Below are 23561 nucleotides of genomic sequence, written 5' to 3'. Positions count from 1 at the left end.
TTAAAGTTATCAAAAACGAGTAATTTGACTTGGCCTGACCTATCCTAGCATAGGTTAGATAATAGGTTGGTAATATGTAGTTTCATTTAATACAAAATTCATTAATACACATTTATATATTACTAAAAGTTTAATTTTAATTAAAAAATAATATCTACTGTACATGAGAAACTATAACTAAGTTTATTTTTCTTTGTACCTTTTTTTACACATTTTTATTCCTCTTAAGTCTTAATATGAGATAATTTGTGGTGAATTTTTTTAACTTTTTTAATTCTTATATTAAAGTTAGTTTTATAATATAAACTAATAAAAAAGATTATTTTTCCTTCACATCTCTTATATTTCTCTCTTACTAGACAATTTCAATTTCAACCATATTTCTTACTTTTATTTTTTATTTTTTTACCAAATACACCATTAGTGAAATTTTTCCTTGCAATTACAAATTTTCTAGAAGAGCGTTAACAGCACAATCTTTAACACACTTTTCCTAACACATTCACTCTTATGGATTATAATTTATTTAAAACTATAAAATAAGGAGAGATGATCATTAGATAGGCTTGAAACTCATCAAATTTTGTATTACTCAACAAATCTCAAACGATTAGAAAGTGTTTAAAAAATATGTTAAAAGATTTACGACTAGCATTTCTCATTTTTCTATTCAAAATACTCAATCATAAAACCTTTGATCTCTTACATATATAATAAATTATAAATATTTATAAAAGATTAAGGTTTCTTCATTTGTCAAAGTTAATGAATTACATATTTAATAATTTTTTATATAATAAAAATTTAACCAATTCAAAAATTGAATTATATAATATTATACTTATAATCATGTATTTCAAATTTTACATAATTTTAAAATTATTTAATAAATCATTATATTAATTTATTTTAATATATAATATGATATTTAAAATATATATAAATATGATAACATATCTAAAATGTTCCAATGATATAAAAGATTACGAATAAAAAATTATATAATCTAACTATTATATTGGTTAAATTTATATTTTATAAAAAAATATCAAAGTGTTATTTTATTAATTGTTACACCAGATATCAACCGATCCTTATTCATGCACAAGAGATGGAACATTTACACAATAATTTTAATGAATTGGATTTCATTCCTCTAAAAAAAATAAAATCTTTACACTATGACAACACAAATTTTACCTCAGGAAAAAAAAGTGTTACTCAAATTTATTGAGTTTTCGTTGAATTGAATTGCTTCGGATAAATGTGAAGTTTACTATACACGAATAGTTTAGTTTCGATTATAAAAAAAAAAGAAAATTGTCAAGATAAACCCAGACACATATAATGGTAACAACAATTACGATCTTACTTTATTTATATTTCCTAATTTTTTCTTCAAAATTTTCATCTGCATTTTCGTCCTCCTCAGTTCTCTCTCTCTATCTCTGGAGAAACCCTTGTTTCATTCCTTGCTATTATATCTATATAGAAAACCAGACACCACAAAAGCTTCGTTCTGCGACAAAACCCTAACGATCCAAACGGTCATTGAGCATTTCATGGTGCGAGTCACTGAGTTGAATCGGATAGGAATCTGAGTTTGTGATCGGTTGACGCGGTCATGGGCGCTGCGGGCTCCAAGCTTGAGAAGGCTCTCGGAGACCAATTCCCCGAAGGAGAACGCTACTTTGGCCTCGAGAATTTCGGCAACACTTGTTACTGCAACAGCGTCTTGCAGGTCTTCAATCCACACACTTAATCCTTTTCCGTTCCAATCCGATTTACGCTTTTTCGTTTTTCTTTCTATTTTTCGCCTACTATCGATACTATAGTATTCACTGCATCCTTTTTTGTCTCTGCTAGTGGTGGATTCTTCTTTTCTGTTGGAGTTATTTTTGCCTGTGTTGATGGTTTATTGATTCTATGTAAAGTTTGTTCGAGACACTTTAGTACTTTAATGGATATTATTATCTTGGACATTTTGTTGGCATGGTTAGTGGATTTTTTAAGTACTGGATTTTCGTTTAAAATGATTTCGTTGTTCTATTAAGATTTAAAATTAGATTTGGTGTTCAATCTTTTATTTGGTGATTTCAGTAGTGTTATCAACGTCTCTATAGGTGCATGTGTCAATTTAGAAGTAGTTATTGCAACCAATATGTTTACCATCGCAAAAATATCAGTAAGTGCACCGGAAGTGTCTGGTGAGTGGTGACAGAACTTGAAGATGGTCAGTTTGTTATTTTTTGCGAAGTCTTTTACGGTACTTTGCTAACAAGTTTCTCATTTTGCCACCTTGTACAGGCACTATACTTCTGTGTTCCGTTTCGTGAACAATTATTAGACTATTATGGGAATAACAAAAGCCTAGATGCGGAAGAAAATCTTTTAACTTGCTTAGCAGATTTATTTTCACAGGTAATCAGTCTGTAGTTTGGAATTTTCTTGGCATTGCATGCTTGCTGCCTCTAAGCTTGCTCATATCTGATTGGGCCAGACATAATTCATCATTTGAAAGTTGTATTGTTGGAACTAGTTGTGGCTATATTGCTTTCCTTGGGCTCTCATCAGAGAAGCTGTTGATTTCCTAGCTTTGTTTGATTTTTAATCATTTTATCATTTGAATTCCTCACTGTGGTTCTTGTTATCTTTAGCTTTGGATTTGTAACCATGTTTTTTTTTTTTAATAACATTGGCTACCAAATTTCTAATTTTGCATTTCCTTTTTTCTTGTTATTGTTTTGTGGGTTGAAGAAGGATATTGTTTAAGAGACAAACAAAAACACACAATAATATATCCTATTAAATGAAAACAGAATGTAAAAGAGTTGTATGATTAAGAGTCTAAGACAATTCAATTAACTTGGCCAAACTGGACCATCTTTGGACATATCCAAAGAATTTGAGAAATCCATGTTCTCATGATCACAGTTAAATGCTTACTGTTCCTCGTAACGTAGATTTTCTTTTTCTAATCATAATATGGAAGGGCTTTTTTTTTATATTTTTGAAAAATGCACTTGTAACCGACAAATCTGCATGTTGATTTATTTAATGCTTCAGTTCTTATGAAAACATACTATGGACTTTATTCTGTCGATCAGGTGAAGTTTATCAAAACATGACTAGCTATTTATAATGCCTGATATATATATATATATATATATATATATATATATATATATATGACATTTTCATTGTTAGCTGTTGTATTTTTTCTAGTTGCTCTCTGCCTGGGAGACAAGAAATTGCAATAGGGGATCCCATGCTTATTAAATTCCATGTTGAAGTATGCTTGAGTATAAAAGCTATTACTTTTCTATGAGAAATTGCTTCATGTAATCTGCACTCTGCAGTGTTTTATGTAGGCTTTAGCCCATTTTTTATTTTATTTATTTATTTTTTATGTGATTTCCCTTTTCTCTTTGCCTTTATCATGAAACTTGTGCAGGTAATTGTATGCTTGCCTAACTCTGCTTCGTAGTATGCTTGAGCTTGCATGCCTCAGAAATGGCTCTGTGCTATTTCAGTGTGCTTTTTTAAGTTTTTACATATTGTAATATATATCAGTATATCTATAGTAATAAATAATAATAGTATAGCAGTTTTGTCCAAGTAGTTGTCTCAAATGTCTACTTGATGGGCACTTGCTATCTCTTATGCCTGAGGGCTGACAACTTGCTTCAAAATATTTGTAGTGTATTTTTTGAAAGTATCTCCATTTTGTATACCCTGAATAAAATTTCCAATTATTCTCTTGAATCAAATGTTCATTTAATGGTATTTAAATGCCTATTTATTTCTTTATTGGTTGTGAATGTGACATGTTTATTTCTATTGGTGTATAGATAAGTTCCCAGAAGAAAAAAACTGGTGTTATTGCTCCCAAACGATTTGTACAGAGGTTGAAAAAGCAGAATGAACTCTTTCGTAGCTATATGCACCAGGTACATGTTTAAACTGTCAAGAATGAGCTTCCTTTGCAGAAAGGTGATCATTCTAGAAACTTTTGACAGTAATGATTATATTATAATTAGCAGATTAGTTTGTGTCATAGTCATGTACAATGCTTGCCTATGTAATTATCTACACGTGTTTCTCCGTGGTCCATGTTTATGAAAGGATGCTATGCTAATGGGCATGGCATCTTATGCACATGTCTTTGCTCCCCGAGTTGCAGCTTATATAAATTTGAATCCTAACTAGAGACAACATTGATTTATCATTGGTTGTATCTGTTAAACTAAAATTTTTCATTGGTTGCATTATGTCTTTTATTTTATCAAAGTTTCATTAGAGACAACATTGTTATTGTGGATCTTCTCTTTTTGGTAGGATGCCCATGAATTCTTGAACTTTTTGCTGAATGAACTTGTTGACATTCTGGAGAAAGAGGCTCAGGCTGCAAAAACTGATCAGGAGACCTCACCACCTTCTGAAAAGATTGTTAATGGGCCCAAGAATGGTCAAGCTAATGGTGTTCACAAAGAGCCTTTAGTTACTTGGGTACACAAAAATTTTCAGGTGACTTTGCTTGATCAAATAATGTTTTCATTTTTGCTTCTTGCCTGCAACAAAATTTGGAGGGACCAAAAGTAGCAAGCTTTTATATTGGATTCAGTCAAATATCGTTCTTTTGCTTACTAGTTTAGGTGTCTTACATTTATGGACAATACATTCATATTGGCTTTTATGTGTATTATAATGGAGATCTGCACACATTATCTAAGATACTATTAATTTATTATCGATGAACTTTATTCTTTGACAATGTAAAAAATTGTAATGTCACTTCTGCCAATTTTTGTGCATTTTTTTTCTTGTGGGGTGGGAGTGTTGTTGCTCTTACTCTGTAGCAATCAGAAAAATTAGACTCCTATTTTGAGGAATTTTATTTTTTTATCTTGCTCTGATCAGGGAATACTCACCAATGAGACGAGGTGCTTGCAATGTGAAACAGTGACAGCTAGAGATGAAACATTTTTTGACTTGAGTCTTGATATTGAGCAAAACAGTTCAATTACAAGCTGTTTGAAAAATTTCAGCTCCACTGAGACGCTGAATGCTGAAGACAAATTTTTTTGCGACAAATGCTGCAGGTATATGGCTTTTAGGCGCAAATTTTGCTTCAATAATTACCAGAAATCCAAATACTACTATGCATCAGCTGTTGCTTGGTTTCTTGAGTATTCTGGTAAAGTTAAAGAGCCTGTAAAATCATTTTGAGTCACTTACATAGCTCAACTAATCTGCTGCCTGTTTATCTAACAAGAACAACAGCAATCAAGCCTTATCCCACTAGATTGAATTGACTGCATGGATTAATTGATGTCATTGACCTTGTTGAAAACCAACTTTTCAGAAAATCTTCTGGATCAAGATCATTTTTAATAATTTCTTGTAAAGTTTTCGGAGTTACATCTACCCTTTTTAACTGCAGTAAATTAAATTGATTGTGATCAAGCACTTCTTTTAAATAGCTTGAATATCATCTATTGGTTTATGGAATTTTTTATCTCCTCTAATAGAAGGTATAATGCTATATACGTTTATTGACTAATTCTACAATTTAAAAGATGCAAGCCATGATATTCATGACATTTGATTCTGCGTGTTAACTGAGTGAGTGGGATTTGGTGCATGTTTGTTTTATCATTTGGAAAAGCCAAACGTACGTTCAACTCAATCCACCCACACTCATGCTTTTCCGTTTGAGTGCATGGGAATGTGTGTGGATGAGTATTCAAACACACCCTTGGTGGCTGCGTCAGTTTAGTGTATAAAAATATATATGTACTCTGTTCTATTGTTTTCCATGTCCATTCACCATTCTGATGACTGAGATGCGAACTTTCTTATTGTGTTAGTTTGCAAGAAGCTCAGAAGAGGATGAAGATAAAGAAACCACCTCACATCTTGGTCATCCATCTTAAGCGGTTTAAGTACATGGAGCAGCTAGGTCGCTACAAGAAGCTGTCTTACCGGGTGGTTTTTCCCCTTGAGCTGAAGTTGAGCAACACTGTTGAAGAGGCAGATATCGAGTATTCTCTATTTGCAGTAGTTGTCCATGTTGGGAGTGGGCCTAACCATGGGCATTATGTCAGCCTTGTGAAAAGCCATAACCACTGGTTATTTTTTGATGACGAAAATGTAGAGATGATTGACGAGTCTGCTGTGCAGACGTTCTTTGGATCATCACAGGAATATTCAAGTAATACAGATCATGGCTACATTTTGTTCTATGAGAGCCTTGGCTCTGGTAACAGGAATTAGACGGAGGAGTTCTACAACTCTTCAGTACTTAAATCATTTGGACTTCTTTTTCACCTGGTTTCCATATTTATTTTCCCTTCTACCGTTTTCCCTTTATTCAACCTGTTGGAGGAGCTGTTACACCCTCCAGAGGATACGGGTTGTGAAAATGTATACTTAGGTGGTTGGTATGTACAGTGGATGGTGTTAGCACTGTCCTTTTTCCTCTTTCTCACAATAAGAACAGTATATATATCGGGTGAAAATTTCACCAGCGATGTGTATTCATGGTTGCGAACGTTCAACCAACATTAGAAACACAATGAAATGGAAATTGGTCCCAACTCGTGTTAGGTTAATTTATTTTAGTTTGACGAACTCTTTGGTTATAGTCAGGCTTTCTTTGGTGAGGAGTGCAATAAACTTGATTCGAGTTTATAAAGCAAAACTACTACCTTCGTCACCTAGTTCCAAATCGAATTATGTGCTTTTTCGTTAAGCTTTTGGTGGGGGGGGGGGGGGGAGGGTATACGGCAATATCTTAGTTGGGAGACAACCTTTGCCCCTCTTAACAACTGCGCATGCATTGAAAGGTTGCCTTCACAATTTCATTAAAGCTTTTGCATTAACGTAAGATTAAAATGTGTTCCGCTCATTTCTACATTTGACAGGGCACCTGACGCCCTGACGCGTTTATGTTGCATTATGAGAATGGTTTTAATGGTTATGCATTTTTCTGTGAAACGTTAGCAATGACCCTTAATAAAAGAATAAGAATTAAGATTACTATAATGGTCTAAATGAGAAAGTTCATTACCTAACTCTGCTGTAAAATTCTAAGTCATACAATTCACAATGAAAGCCAACTTCTAAGTTGCTGTAGGCATGAAAATATCATCGTCCAACAATGCTTCAAGATCATTGAGGTTACTGAAATCTCTCGGTTCTTCTGAACTCATAGAACTGCTCTCATGCTTTACCTGCAAAAGAGACAAAGATGTTTAAGCTCTACTACTGCTCTGAAAAAAGAAACTTTTCTTTTCAAGTATATTTGAAATACCTGATTTTCTTGGATCTCAGTTACAACATTCAACAGTCTATGGTATTGGTCTCTTGCCTCTGGATACTGAACCATTGACTTCACCCTGGCTAGGGCTTTCTGCAACCTATGCTCTGTTTGCTTCCTGCCTTCTTTTAAGAAATCAAAGTCATCCTCTGTGGAAGACGCATCTTGTATCATAGTTCCCTCAGAAATGGCCTCTGATTTAAATCCACGCAAACCACTACCTTTTCGACGCCAACGTAAAATAACCTTCTCCAAGATTCCAACGGACCATATTATCTTCCCACAACTTTTCCTAACCTGGTGACCTCTCACGTGAGCCTGTAACCATGGAAATAGACGTCATAAATTAGATCCAATTAAAAGGTGCAAGAAGGAGAATAAGATCAAACATTGAACACAAATGATAGATGCTACACAAGATCTTGGCCAAAAGGCCTAGAAAAGTATAAACACAAACAATAAAGTAATGTCACTTGCACATTGCACTTGTTAAACACAAATGTACCTGAATTTTTACTATTCGTTGGCGAATCATCAAAAATTCTCTTCTTCCCTTCCAACTACGGAATTTGTTCTGGATTCGTATTGCAGCAGCATGGACAGGCTCATCGCGTGGTCCAGACTTGTGTGATTTTACATTCACTGTTACAAGTGATAGAGCACGTTCATCAGATATTCCAAATTTGTCATCACCATATTCCTTTTGTTGTTTTCTCTGGAATGATTGCATTCTGAAAACTTGATGAATACGGGCAGCAGCTTGGGTGGCGTTACACACTGCAGCCAGTGAATCTTTCAATGACAGTTCATATGATGGACCATCAAGATCATGTACTTGAGCAGTGTTTTGGAGTCTTTGGACTACTTTTGCTCCCGAATTTTCTCCCACATCCCTGTTCAAATCAAGAGTTGTGAGGTGTGCACTTAGTGAAGATTCTGCAAGATACCCTGCAATTCCTTTGTGTCCATTTGCAGAAGCCAAGTCAGCCGGTGTTCTACCAGAAGGATGTTCTGGACATGGATCAGTCAGTGCACCAGGTGCTGCACCGAGAGAGATGAGAAAAGCAACCGTACGCTCCCTGATAAAGTAAGATTTAAGAACTCAATGAAACATGACAAGAGTATGCAAGACAATGAAAAATAAACTCAGAATTAACAGTGCGGATTCTTTCTAGTCAGTTTGTCCTAGATGCTCTCACTTGCAACAGAAGGTGCTTCCCACCATGGTATTCTGTAGTTTTTCCATAGCAGATATTTTCTTATAGTTTCTTCATTGATGGCTTTCCATCCTTCAATCCTAAAATGAAGTGTGCGTGTGTGTCTTTTGGGTGTACTATATAATGAAGTTTATTTAGTATCAACAAGAGCATTTCAACTGCTTTTAGGCCCATTTCACATATTTTCACATGGCACTAATCTACACTTTCTCACATACTATTACTCTTGCAAAGTTGCAATTAATACTAGTGAACCAACCTATTATGTTAATGTAATGTCAGGTATGTTGTGGTACATTAAATGATAAACTACATTTCAGTTCTGATGAAATGTGTTATGCCACAAGCACTAAGGTGCTCACTCACCTGCCACAAAATGCTGCCCAGTGAAGAGCAGTCCATCCATTTACATCACGAAAGTTCACATTCACACCAGCAACTATTGTGGGTTCTAGGGCCCAATCATAGCCAAGAGCAGCCGCAAAATGAAGCACACCTTGGCCACCTTCATCTAATACATTAGGGCCTTTCCCATCTTCAGTTATTTTCTGAATGAGCCATGCATGTAACTTATCTTTCAGAAGATTTTCAAGCAGCTGCTCCTGTAAATTTTCTGGAGAAAAATCCTTCTCTAGAGTAAGTTTCAGTAGCTTGTCCCAATCATCATCATCTCCCCTCAGCAAAGAACTGATTTTACTTATCAGTGGAAATTTCTCACTTGCACTGATTGAATCTGAATTCTGAGGAAAGGCATGCCCCAGGGACAACATTTCTCCAAATCGGATACTAAAAGTATCAAAAGTGCTGCCTCTATTCTCACCTTCAGTGTTGGCTTCTTGAGTATAGTTGACTTGGAAATCAAATTCTCGCACCTCACTACATGATAACCTATTGGAACAAGTTACATAGAAAGGTACCCTCCCAGCCTTGTGTGGCGGAGTAAGACAACAGAGAACACCATTTGCAATGATCTCTGCTGGCACTTCCACCTCACCAAACATGCATGACCATTTACATTGTTCTGCTTCATGTTGACTTCTTAAGAATCGTCCAGAAATGATAACCTATACATTTTTTTTTTCATAAATGAAATAAATTATCAGAATATAACTGATAGATAAGCAAAAAAGCAACTACAATGATTCAATGTACATATGATCAAAACTAATTGCAAGTGCAGAATATACAAAGAAAATACCTTAACTTCTGATTCCTCAAATGCCCAGCTTGGGGAATAGTCAATAATGCTAAAGAGCTGATCATGGGAAATAGATGGATCCAGTACAAAGTTGTCCAGGTGCCCTTGAGAAGGAATAGTTGTGCTGCCAACCTCATTTTCGCTTTCAACTGTATCCCAATAAGCATTAGAAGTGGATTGCTTATTTGATTCTTCCACATCTCCAAGTTCTTTACTCATCCATTGGTTGAAACTGTCAAGCTTCTTCAGACCCTCTTCTGCCGGAGGTCCATCCTTAAAAGTGAAATACGTGTCTTCCATTCCATCAGGGTTTCTATTGCCCTCCAAATCTGATGTTAGCTTGCCTTTTGTATTCAAAAGTTTTTCTTGAGGATCACTTTGCACGAGAACCTTATTTTGTTGGTGTGGATGTAGAAGACACTGTTCCAAGGAATTTTGAAAATCAACTTCCTTGTCACAGTTGCTACAACTAACCTCACATGTTGAGCCTGAATACACACTATCTATAGGCCAACTGGACATGCGTAAAGAATCAACACCATAAGCCTGTTAACAAGATGATTAAGCTTTAAACAATAAAATGAGTTTGATGAAAATAAATAAAAATTAAGTATCTTTTATAAAAATTAGTCACACATAAAGCAAAATCCGTTGCTTGATTATATATTTTTTACACAGAAACACCAAACAAGTAATTAAGGTATCAAAAATATTTATAGCATCATACCAACTGCACTTTGTAGTGACATTAGTTTCTACTCTAGTCTTTTGACTTTTGACATAAAGATATAATAAATTGTCAAAGTTCCTACAACACTACAGAGCCTGGATATTTGTTTAGAACCAAATATTATTATATAACAAAAAATATAGCAAGAAATGAGTACCACTTGAAGTACTGATTTAACTAGTACACATTACACTTTACACAATACCTGCCAATTTCCTTCAGCTTGTATGAGACTTCCATTCTCATGCTGCTCAGTAATGCTGGTGGTCAGATGTGGCACCATTATCTCATCTCCTTGAGAAAAATTGCTATTGAATCCCATGTTATCAGGTTGCGTTTCAGGAAATAAAGGCTGAAAAGGCACATGTTGACTTTCAGCGTTATTTTCTAAGATACCTTCCCATGAGGATAAGCCAAAGGGTTTTGAGGATTCATATGTCAATCCAAAATTATGAATGTCTTTCATTTTATTGCCTTGAGTGAGTGAAATATAATTCACCCCAGGAATGACAGGCAACTTCTCTTGATCATCTGTCCCAATTTCAATAATACAATTCATGTTAGGTACAGCCAGCCCTTCCTGATAAAAAGGCTAGTATGTATGGAAGATATAAAACAAGGTATTTGATTTTGATGCATTATCAATGTAAAGGTTTTTATACTATCATGCCATCGTGCATTGATACATCATTTGAAAAAGTTTGATTCTTACAATTACCTCAAAAGTCACATTCTTTGAGTGATAGGACAATGCATGACCAATAGTGTAAATTTACATTGACAATACATCAAAGTTAAACTCAAAAAAACAATTTAAAATAAAGAAATTTACCTATGAGTGGCCTAGGACAATAAGAATCAGCAGGTTGAGCTTTAATCTTCTCAACAGGAAGTTGTAATTTGAGGAAAGGATAGAAATCAGAACTTGCATGGTTATTGAATGCTGTAAAAATTACATCAAGTTAATTTTTTTAAACATGCACAAGAAAAAGTGACACTGAAGAATAAAGGCATAAAAAAGGCTACTCAGAATGTCCTCTAGATATGAAAATTGAAAACAGAACATTTCAAATTATTAATGTGCTAAAAAAAATACCGGACTCGGCTTCTTCATATTCCGATGCTTGGGAACTGTTCATGCTTGTATCTATAGTTTGTGAAGGAACCTGGTAACTATGGGGACGAAGAGTAGATGATAAAGAAGTGTCCACCTCTGTTTTGGGCATAATTTTGTCAGTTTGTTGAGCATAAGGAAGAGATTCTTCATTTTCTTTAGCACATGTAGAATTTGCCTTGGTTCCCTGATTATTTTGAACAAGAAAGGAATGAAGGCCCACAATGAAACTAATCATAGATGGGAAGATAGCGAATCAGAGTTCAAAAAAACCACTCCTGAGATGGGGAAAAGAGAATTGTGCATAGTCTTCGTACAAAATAATGTCTCCAATTTATGGCATCAAACATTCAAGAAAGTTGTCTGGTGTTGAATCTTAGCAGACCAGGTATTGAATAAGGACACAGTGCCAGCTTGGTTATTTCTAAGAGATAAGTATATATTATTAGCATGGAAAGTCTAGTTGCATGATTTGGGGTAATAAAATACTCAAGTTTGGAAGGAATTTCCATGTTTTACTTTCCAACTTCATATATAATTCGGCAACATAATTATAATATGCTACTAGTTCATTGTGCTCTTAATTGTACTGGAATGTAAAAGTAAGCAATTCCTTTTGAGCTTTTACTAAATAACAATTGGGCAAAAAAATACTAATAAAATTGAAACATGTTACCTTCACTTGTCGATAATGCACAAGCACAATGTGAGAGAGATCTCTGCAACAATGTTGAATAAAAAGGGGTGAGAAGAGGGTCCCCTTCCACAGATAAGAACCATAGATAACAAATCAGCATTTTCTAGAAGCCTATTATAGTTAATTTAAACCAATACAATGTAATCAACATTAACAGGATCTATCTTAATGGTCCTAGGTTAAAGCATACCATCCTCAAGCAAGAACAAACACATTAAAAGAAGATATTCCTTCTTTCTGGTTATTACTGTGTGTGTGAGATGGAAAACAAGGGAAGGCAGAAAGTTGGGTGTTGGAGGTGAGAAGAATACAAAGAGCATAATCAGGCAAATGAAGATAGAACAGTAAATAAAAAAGAGATTTTTTACACTGAACTTTGAAAATGTTAAACAGAAACACTTACTCTTCAAGCATCCAATACGTGCGCCTTTGAAAATTTTCATTTTCTTCTCCATGGGCATAGTAGCAGTGCAACACATCCACACTTCCAGCCTAGGAGCATCATATCATGCCGCATGCAATGAAAAAGTTTATAAAGAGAAGAAAGACTCTCACAACATTTTACTTCCTAAAGCAAAATTAGCTTCAATGATAGTAAACAAAACCTACAGCACCTTTGTTTTTTCATCTTAGTGCAAGCTAGATGTGAGTTGTAACAGTGCTTAGGATTTTGACCTTAGATGCAGTATATTTACCTTTAGTCTCTCATGAGCTTCTCTCACTGTTTTTCCATCTTTTTTCTTCCTCCAGTTATGGCCATCCTTTCTGAAATATCTCAGCACCTTCCGATCAAATAAGAATAGTGAACCACCTAATGTCAAGGAAAAATATGATAAAACCATATGATGAGCATTTTGCAATTAGAAATTGGGCATAATCGTTTTCAAGCAAGTCCCAGTCCCCGTCAGATATAAATTTTTCCAATAGGTTAAAATCCTAAGACTCCACTTTCCCCCTTCAAATAGAAAATTAAAACAATTTTATAAACCCTTTTCTCCAAATGAAGCTTTTGAGAACTTAATATAAGAGAATCTTACTTGATGGCATATGAGCAGGTTCTGGAGCAATTTGAAACTTCTTATGATTGCTGAGAATTTCACAAATTTCAGCCGGACGTAACCATCGATGCTGTGCTTCTGATATAATTTGCTCAATATCTGTGTCCATCAAAGCATAGGAATTCAAGAAAAAATCAACAACAATAGTAAATAACAACGATACAGTTACTTAAGCTAACGAAGGAGAAGCGAAGAAAGGGAAAATAAAACGAAGAATTTCAATCTATACATCCTTGCATGTGAAAGGAAATGTTAAAACACAAAAAGCTTGCATTTCAATGCTTCACTGTCACGGTTGCTTTCAAAAAGGTTAATTTTTTTTCCGAGTTTCTTCACAAAGTTTGAATTTTTCGAATGTCAAACGATGACCAATGATACACAGAGAGAAATTAAAGTGAAGGAAAGCTGACCCAATTGAGAGGGGAGAACGTAGTGTCTGGTTTCGGCCATGGAAGTGAGAAATGAACTCAATGAATTTGTTTTGAGAGAAAAGAAAAGAATTGATTAGTGGTGAGTTGTTTTGAGCTTTGAGGTGTGTTTGTAAATCTAAGGCAAACAAAGAGAGAAGAAAGAAAAGGAGATAGTTTGTGTAATAAATTGTAGTAATAACTAGGAAAGTTCATGGAGATAAGAGTTTATTTAACGCGGAGAGAGAGTGAAACGGTGGTGGTGGTAAGAGGGAGTGTACCAATGAACGAAAAAGGAAAAGTTTTCAACGCGGGAAGTGAGACTGCGAGAGCAAACGTCGTTGTATAATTGTATGCCACTGCATTGAAGCGAAGATAAAGAAATAAAGAAAAGATTGTTTGTCTAAGTCAAAGGGCATTGTGTGATTCCAGTTTGACTGATATTTGGCTTATATTAGTATGAACCCTTTTCGTCGTAGCTTCTCAGATTTTTGTTGGCGTAAACCCAGGGATAATATGACGTCATTTCCCCATCTCTACAACATAATAAATAGAAAAGAGTATTCATAAAAAAAAAAACTATGACACTGATACATCCCTTAAAGGGTGCACGGTTAAAAAAGGAGAGACAGATAGAAAAAGAATGATGATTAATCTGATGTAAAATGAAGAGGGCCCGGAGAAAAAATTTAATAAAAGTGAAATCTTTACTTGTAAGAGAATTCATTATTTTTGTGTATATTTTATTTTAGATAATTTTAATCTTTTAAAAAATAATTAATAATATTTAACTTTATATATATATTAGTTTATTTTTTTTAAGTTAATAATCATTTATTACTTTCACTAAGTATTTAAAGAGAGACATTGAATATCTTTTACCTATTTATATAAGATAAAATGAATATAATTTTATAATTATACTGAATTTTTTTTTATTTTAGAAGAGTATGTTTAGGATATTATATAAAAAAATATAAAATAGGAAATGAAGGACACTTCATACTTCCCTATGTAATTAGTGAGATTTATAATTACTAATATTATTTAAATAAATACATTACATAAACTAAATATTTATTATACATAATTAATATTTATTATAAAATATATAAAAATACTATATTTAAAAATTGTATGAATAATATGTTTAAAAATACAAATTACATTTTAATTTTATGATGAATAATTTATATCGAATACGAAGTTATTTTTAATTATTAATAAATAATTTTAAAATTAAAATTTAGTTTATAAATAAATATAATAAATAAAATTGGTTTGTTAGAAGTTAAAAAAATTAAAATACTTTTTTGTAAAATCATGTTCTCTTAATTATGTTTATTATGATAAATATACTTAAGTAATATGTTTTGTGTTGTTTCATTGTTGTAATGTTTGTGCATATGAAGTTAGAGTTATGGTAACTCTAAACTTGAGTTGAAGATATAACTTAAGTGTGTGATAATTGATCCAAAGAGAACTGAGATATATAAAACAAATTACGAGGAATGAACTTCATAAGTTTACAACTCTATAATTCTATAGAGAAGTTAGAGATAGGTACTCAAAGGTAAATGAAGTTTGATCGTCAATCCAATTCAGAGATTCCTTTTCTTCCCTTGTCGAGTAGCCGGCATAGTAAAAATTGAGATTCAAGTTGAGGAGGAACATAAGTTGGTTTGGAGTCATTTCTTTTTCTTCTTTCTTCCTCATTCTCTTTGAATCTAAGGTAATGGAAACTAAAACCTTGTTTGTGTTGAGTTGTATGATGTGTATATTGCTTGATTGTTATCAAAATATGGAAATGAGTTATGGGTGATGTATATATAAAAATTGTTGCATTGCATGTGGGAATTTTCTAATTTTCAAGTGTTGTGAGAAAATTTAGGCATTTGCAAAGTGCAAAACTCATTATTGTCCTGAACGTGCCTTTATAGCGTCGAGCGTGACTCAAATTAGAAGGTCTTTGTCTCATTCGTGTCAAACGCATGATTGGTGACATTAGGTGTGGAGAGAGAATAGTTTCTAACTTGGTCATGTTGTACATGGTTTGAATGGTGTCAGATGCGAGATGAGAGAATTGACTCTGCTTGGATTGACATCGAGCATGAGGAGAGAGACTCGTTTTTACCTAGAATGAGACCTGGTGTAGGACTTTGTCATGTCAAATGTGAGGGCCAAGGGTCTCTACCTAATCCACGTCGGACACAGGTTGTATGGTGCCAAGTGTGGATGAGGCAGAGGACTCCCTAACTCAATGGCATCAGGTGTAAGGTGGATAGTACTAGGCGGGTTGCCTTATAATAACTTATTATATATATGATTAATTTGTGAACAAGGGTAAGTTAAATAAATCTATTACATGTTATGTGTTGCTTGATGTAGTTGGGTTTAAATATAATATTTTGGGATAATATATGTAAAGGATTGTATGATTGAATTGTCAAGGTGCAATTATGTTGTAAATTAATTGGTGTTATTAGATATATTCATTAACATAGGGTAATGCATATAAATGAATATTGTTGAGGTGTAGTGCTGAAAATACTATAGACATTTAGGCATTATTTGTTGAGGTGTGGTGATGAGAACGTTATAGACATTTAGGCATGTTGATTGACTTAAGATTAGAGGAAAATGTGTTTTTGAAATTTGGATATCTTATTGTATGATTGTTGATATGATGTTTTATGACAGTTGTTGAAAAACTCTTATTGAATAGATGTCATCTCTTGGAGTGAATGATTGATTCTCCTCTAGATCCTTAGTTAATGCTGGAGTAAGATATGAAGTTAATAGATACAACCCTTTACTGATTATTGGAGAGGTGTGTAGTGTCGTGAGGATAGTTAGTCGAGTTCTGATCCATACGAGACTTGATTAATGTATGTCAATGTCGTGGTAAGCTCATACCAAAGATATGTTATACATGACAATGGTACTAGATTTTCATAGATTAAGTGACGACATCCAAGAAATCATGTAATTATAAATTGGTATTCAAACTTAATTGTTGATCTAGAAGGCATGAAAAACATGAAAATTATCATGTTGATTTTGCAAGGTCAGGTCACTTAGATTATTCACTTTGTTGTATAAGATTTCCATAGGTAAATGCGTAACAACACATTAGTTAATGTGTAAGCATATGATGTGTTGTTTTGGTGTGTTCATATGCTTTGCGGATTGATTGTTGAATGGCATTGATGTGGTGAAACATGAAGTGTCATATGTTGTTGAATTTCTTACTCTTGTAAGGTGTTGAATGTCATGTTGAGGTGTTTGTTGTGTTCACATGTTGTGGACCATTAAATGTTTGTTGTATGGTTTACACACTGATTTTGATAGTATAGTTGTATTTTCTTCTATACTTGGTATGTTGATCTATATTGTTATGATGTAATGTTGTTTAAGTTGAGATGCTATGAATTCAATTATATGGGGAATTATGGTGTCATGATTATGTTGTACGTTGAGAACATGTTGTGTTGTGTAATTATGTTGTAGTATAATTAGTTAATTCTTCTATACTTTGTTGATTCTTTGTATATTAGCTAGCTTACTCTTACATGTTTTTCTTGTTATTAGATTGTGATGATCATGTTTACATGGGAGCAACACAAAATTAGGCCAGTTGAGCTTAGCGATTAAAGGTCATGTTGAATGATATTGTAGCTTGATTCTACTTTTGTATAGTTTTTGTAAAGTTGTTTGACTGACAACTTAGGTCTACATTTCAATTGTTTTGAATTATTGTATATACATATGTATATAGGATTTGTGATTGTTCCAATGAAAAAACATATATTGTTTTGGTTAGTTTATAATTATGCATATATTTATATTATTACATGTACCTTCTAAGAACTGCTTGTATGTTAACTTTGTGTGATTGTATAAATTTTCTGTTAATAGTCATGATTTATTAAATACAAGTTATAATAAGTTGTTGCACTTTTTAATAAATAAAAAAATCGTTTTAATATGGTCTTATAAAAATTTCTTTAAAAACACCAGTGCAAAAAATCAATTATTTTTACCACACACAAGTGATTATTTTAAAATAAAAAAGAAAAATAAATAGGAAATAACTTAATGTATAATTATTTAAAATTGGACTTTATATATAATTAGTGAGATAATTTTTAACATGCAATTTAAAGTATAGCAATAATGTGACCCATAATGTTAATTAAAAGGTAAACTAGTCAATATATATGTATATGTATGTAATGCTAAAAATATCAATTGTTAAGAGAAAAAAATCATTTTATATTTATTTGTACGTAATTAACATTGTATAATTATTGTTTTTAAATATAAAATATAAAATACAAATTATAAAAGTTAAATAAAAAATGATTAATTGATAATATAATAATAAATTAATAATATAGTGGTTATGACAACATTGATAATAATTATAATAATAATGGTGATAGTAATTACGATGATGATAATAATAATAAAGATGGTGGTAACATTAATGATAAAAATGATAAAGGTAGTGGAGTGAACTATATAGATGATGTACCAAATGCTACCAATTGAACAGGTAACCGGAAGATAATTAACTAAGATTTGGATCTTGTCGTTAATTTATACGACATAATTATATTGAAAAGAGAAAAAACACAAAAAATAAAAAATCTATCATAATTGTTTCTAGGACTTTGCTTCTTGAAAATTCAAGTCTAAGTAACCAAGCATCCCCAATGCTCATTTTCCTTTCTTCAGATTATCATCATTGAATAAACAGCAAAAAAATTAGTAAAAGATCTAACAGAAAAACATCAGTAAATTGCTTCAGTGATACACCCTCGATTCCCTCTCGCATCTAACATTCCGACACCCAAAAAACAGGGGTAACAAGGTAAGAAAATGCGGAGAAATTCCCATTTTCATGATCAAGTATATATCCAGCGTTAGTATTGCTGTCGTAATCATCTATGTTGATTCTACTTTGAGAACTATCTTCATGAACTCGTAAACAAAATAACTAATAGCAGCTGATGGTAACACCTGAAAAGTCACAAAATTGAAAACACCATATTAAAACATCAATAAAAGGATTGCCGGTGGTTAAGTACCTGTCACAAATTGACTAAGATGAAAATCAACTCTCAACTTGGTGAAACAAAAGAAGAGAGAAGTTGTATACAAGTCCAAATCTACACATGCTTAACACGTGTAAAAAATTAATAAATCCCCCCTAATTTTTACCAGAAATGCAACTCTTTGGATGCCCTGGATAGCTCTGAGAATTTCATTGGTTATCCTCCATAGACAAGGAGAAAAGCAGTTCTTTTCTTAAAGACTATTAGTAACTATTTCAGTGTTGTTATTTGACAGCTTTGATTGTAAAGCAGCTGCTATACATGACAGTAATACACATCTTCTTAAGAATTTTATGTTCGAGTTGGAAACTTCATTGAAACCAAACATTGTCTGTGCCTGGCCTTTTATCTTAAAACGTTGATTTAAAAACAATATTTCATTGACTGGGGCAGATGCTTAAATTTTATGAAATAGAAGTTCACTTTATCATACACTCATTTGAACTGTTTACTGAAATTTAACGCACAGCTTTTATGGATCAAAATATATAATCTAGAACAGAAGCGCTACCTGCAATAAACTAGGAATTAATCCTGCATAAAGAGCGGGGACACCTCCTTGCTCAACTATCTTGACACAAGTTGCCAGTGCATTTAACCTTGTTGCCCGAACTTGCATTTGAAGCTGTCTCCTTATAACTTCAAAGGGGTAAGTAGCAGCTTCAGAACAACAACCAGCAATAGCACCATATAACAAAGTTCTAATAGGACCCAATTCCAGTTGTTCCAATGCATTCAGCTCCTGAGCCTCTTCTTTCATGTGTTGGATTCTTTTCATTCCTTCAGGTGAATGCAGAAATGATGACTTCAAAATGTCATAAATACCATAGTAGACAGCACCTGAAGGTGCCATGCTGATAATGGAGGGTACTAAACCCTTGTAAAGAGAAAAAAAGCCCTCTGTCTTGATCATGTGACGGAAGGCACCAATAACACCTCCCAAGGCTTCACCACCAGGTGCTACCATTACCGTCCTGATCTGAAAGAAGTCACTCTTAGAATGCAAGCACAACAAAATTCAATGATAAAAAAAAAAAAGCTGTACTATGTCGAAATAGATTGTTTGAGAAGGCTTCATGAAATTCTAGAGAGGCTCTTTTTGCTTAAAATCTTGAAAGACAAGGCACACATGAATGAAGCAACAATAGATCATGAACACTGGAATTCAAATAAAATCTTAGCAGAGGCTTTTTTTTTCCCCTTTATATGATTCAAATCACAGGTTTTGTTATTTAACAATGATTATGCCAGAATCAAGAAGCATCGTGGAGGAACATATATATCACAGGTAAGATAAGAGTGCAAGAATTATGACCAAAGACATGCTTACGGCATTTTGCAAAGAAAATGTAGCTAGCTACGGCATTTTGCAAATTAAAACTGATTGGATAGGTAGAACCAATGTGATCGCATCAAATCTGTCTATAAACATCAAACTACACAAGCCAGAATCAATTCATACTCATCATATCATATTTCTCAGAGCATCACAAATTCACAATCCAAAGAAAATGTATCTATACTTGAACTGTAGCAATAAAGTTTAGCTTACCCATTCTATCCTATCCTATTCCTCCTGAGAGCATCACAACCCAAAACTTAACCACATAGCAAGCAAAAACAAGATCCTGAATTTCTACTTACAGTGTCCATGGGCAAGCAGAGCAAGGTAGCTGTAATCCCAGCAGCAGCACCCGCAATAAATCTCTCAAAATTAGTAGATTCTTCATTCCCCAACATCCTTGTCAGCTTACTTTTATACGTATCATAGGCATAAAAATTTATTGCCTTAAATGGTGCCGTCCGAAGAATATTCACGAAATTCCCTTTCCAAAAACCTTTCAACCCTTGAGAAGCTGCAATTGCCTGAATGAGCTCATAGAGATTCTTCTGTTCACCACGAACTATGTACTCCAACTTAAGTCTCTCAAGAGGCGCAACAAAAGTCCTGATACAGCAAGCAAAATAAGCCACATAACAGACTTACACCAGTTTGCATGCTCCTCTTATACCCTTGAGCAAACTGGCAGTATAAAATTAATAATAAAAGAAAAATAATAGTACAAAACTTAGATATAGTTGATAGATGCTTTTTATGATGTTTTTCGATCAGAATTAGAGTTTAAGAAATGACAACACAAGAAGTAGCCTGCACTTTTTGTGTTGGTCTCCGGTCAAAATTGGAGTAAACTCTAATTCTAATGGAATAACACCACTAGAAGTAGCTATTTGTATCTAACTTTTTTCTTAACTAATACATATACCCATAGTACCAATAGTATAAAAGCCTATTATACTATAATCCAATTACAGGATCTTCATAAATGATATGTTTGTTAAATTTTATAATTATTATCTTATAGGCCACAACAATGATGATTTCTGTTTACTACACTATAAATTTCACACCTATAGTGCATAGTGCATACCTATTAAACTCTGTAGAAAAATCATTAGTGTAGTGAGCAAGCATTATATAAGAGGGAACGAGAGTGTCAAAGGTGCAGAAAATTGTTAAAAAGCAAGAAAAAAACATGTGATAGTATAAATAAAAGGAATGAAGACCTTGAAACCATGGCAGCGACAGCACCAGCCCAAAGATGTTTGGTCATGTTCATAGCACCCGATCCATCAACAACAACTTTCTCTTTCTCTTTCTCTTGGCAAACATCATCTTCCACCTTGTTGTGATGCTGCCCCAGAATTTCACCCGGCTCTCGAGCATATCTGTGATCCGAGGCGGTTCCGTTTAAGGAGAAAGTCAAGGACAAAAAGTTACCAGCAGCAGCAGTGATGGCAGTTGTTTTGAGAGTCCAAGAAAAACATGATAGGGAGTTGTTGGAAGAAGAAGAAGAAGGAGGAGGAGGAAGGAAGGAAATGAAGGAGGAAGGAAGCGTGTGAGCGTGGAGGAAGAGGCCACCGGGGGAGAAGGAATCGGAGGATTCAGGTTGTGGTATTAAGCTTAAGTGGGACATTCTAGCTTTCGCTGTCGTCGCTGGTTATTGTGAAAAGGATCTGGGAGAGGGTCACACTTTTCACGTTTATTTGGTTTGGGTTTGTAAGGTGAAGAAGGAAATGGAATATTTGGGAGTTGAAGGAGGAAAGGGAATGAGACGCATTGCTTCCATCGCCGCATCTACATTGCATTTCCTGCCATCACAACAAGGTTCCTGCCATCGCATCCTCCTTCTTTAATTTTTATTTTTTATTTTTATTTTTATTTTTAATAGAAACACAAAATATAGATATAAATATTTAAGAGATACGGTTCTTTTCACTCTATTTAGAAAAGAAAAATAAAAAAGAAGAAAGCATTATGTTTTTTTTATGTATTTTTATTTAAAAATATTAGTTGTAAACAGTTATCCATTTCAATTAAATGATTTTTTTTAAAAGTGAAGTGGGTAGAGTTTAGTTGGAAATAATTATTATGTGAAAAATTATTAATAAAAAATAGAATTGTCAAAAAATATAAATAAAAAATAATTAACAAAATAAATATTCATTTTATATAATGATATACATATAATGATAGATGTATTAATAATTATGATATACCACTTAGTCTAGTAGTTGGGTGGGAAGGGATTGAGGTAGTTAGGAGCATGAGAATATAGGTTTAATCCTCACTGCGACCATCTATGTATTAATAATTATGATAATGATCATAATTTATGAGTTAATCATCTATATACTGCTAGTATAAATTTTTTTTATATTAACAACCAATCATATCTTTTAATAGTGTCATGTCAGTTGCTTATTTAATGAAATAATAATAAAATAAATAACTTTAAAAGATATGATTAGTTGTCAGTGTAAAAAACTTTACACGTGTATGAATGATTAATTCATAATTTATTTATATTATGAAAATTATTTTTTTAGTGAAACTCATTCAAATTAGATATTTGTTTATATCTTTACATTCGAAATTAATCTCTATCTTCTTTTTAAAAATTTTGGTAATAGTACTAAGATATTACGATTTTCGTTTATTGTTATAGGCATTTTTTTTTTATAGGTGAGTAACATAACAATTTTGGTGGTGCGTGCGTGGCCTTGTCGGTTTCTCAAGCGTACAGTAAGTTATTGTGGGTTGTGTTGTGTTGTGCTCTATCATTTTCACCAAGTGTTCTTGGTTCTTCTTATTTAACATTTTAAAGCTCCGAACTTCCTCGTGCGCATCTAATGGTCTAACCTCTGTCAAAAAAAATATCTCTGGTTGTAGCGCATTTTGTATATAAATTAAATTTAAGAAAATAATAATAATATTTTTATTTTAAAGTATATTAAACTGAATAGTTTTTTTAGATGTGTTGTACCCTTTCGAGTAGTATTTTATGTGTTATCATATTAAGTTGGTAATGAGCGTATGAATTCATCCATGTTTAGACAAAGACTAAACAAATGCTAAATTATTGAAACATAAGTAGCATACTCCTGAATCTAGGAGAAATGAGTATAGACAATTAATTACTCATCAACTCACAAGTTTTCCCTAAAAAATCTGGGATTGCAATTATCACGCCGGAGCAATTTGACATTTACCTTGAAATTAAGGTAAACCTTTTTTCAACCACAAAAATCAATAATCTGTGGTCTTTTTCTAAGTCATGACAATTTTTTTTGTCTCACGCCCGTTTCTGCTCATAACATTTTTATGCTTCTTATTCTTCTTCTTCAAAAAGTTCCATTG

The 23561-nt window shown here is 33.2% G+C and overlaps 3 protein-coding genes across 3 annotated transcripts; 1 reads left to right on the top strand and 2 right to left on the bottom strand.

Annotated features, from left to right (window-relative positions):
* The first annotated feature begins 1373 nt into the window (after positions 1–1373).
* On the top strand, positions 1374–6599 carry LOC109813503 (ubiquitin carboxyl-terminal hydrolase 4). Its single transcript, XM_020377695.3, has 6 exons — positions 1374–1741; positions 2308–2421; positions 3852–3950; positions 4339–4527; positions 4921–5102; positions 5871–6599. The coding sequence occupies exons 1-6, from the start codon at positions 1625–1627 to the stop codon at positions 6274–6276; spliced, it is 1107 nt and encodes a 368-aa protein (XP_020233284.1). The 5' UTR covers positions 1374–1624; the 3' UTR covers positions 6277–6599.
* A 419-nt stretch (positions 6600–7018) lies between these two features.
* SR1 (signal responsive 1) lies at positions 7019–14010 on the bottom strand. Its single transcript, XM_020377676.3, has 13 exons — positions 13746–14010; positions 13315–13434; positions 12973–13088; positions 12681–12769; positions 12257–12299; positions 11563–11767; positions 11299–11409; positions 10672–10997; positions 9737–10282; positions 8905–9602; positions 7827–8400; positions 7316–7639; positions 7019–7235 (listed from the first exon to the last, which is right to left on the bottom strand). Exons 1-13 carry the CDS (start codon positions 13783–13785, stop codon positions 7125–7127), a joined length of 3303 nt encoding a protein of 1100 aa, XP_020233265.1. The 5' UTR covers positions 13786–14010; the 3' UTR covers positions 7019–7124.
* Positions 14011–18235: 4225 nt separating this feature from the next.
* On the bottom strand, positions 18236–22057 carry LOC109813499 (Mitochondrial substrate carrier family protein). Its single transcript, XM_020377689.3, has 4 exons — positions 21428–22057; positions 20507–20810; positions 19374–19841; positions 18236–18767 (listed from the first exon to the last, which is right to left on the bottom strand). Exons 1-4 carry the CDS (start codon positions 21835–21837, stop codon positions 18693–18695), a joined length of 1257 nt encoding a protein of 418 aa, XP_020233278.2. The 5' UTR covers positions 21838–22057; the 3' UTR covers positions 18236–18692.
* Between the last annotated feature and the right edge of the window lie 1504 nt (positions 22058–23561).

The sequence above is a fragment of the Cajanus cajan genome, chromosome 2, assembly GCF_000230855.2.
Source record: "Cajanus cajan strain Asha chromosome 2, NIPB_CcT2T_4, whole genome shotgun sequence".
Classification (NCBI taxonomy): Eukaryota; Viridiplantae; Streptophyta; class Magnoliopsida; order Fabales; family Fabaceae; genus Cajanus; species Cajanus cajan.
The sequence above is the reverse complement of the archived record's forward strand: the minus strand, read 5'-3'. Positions and strand labels throughout refer to the sequence as shown.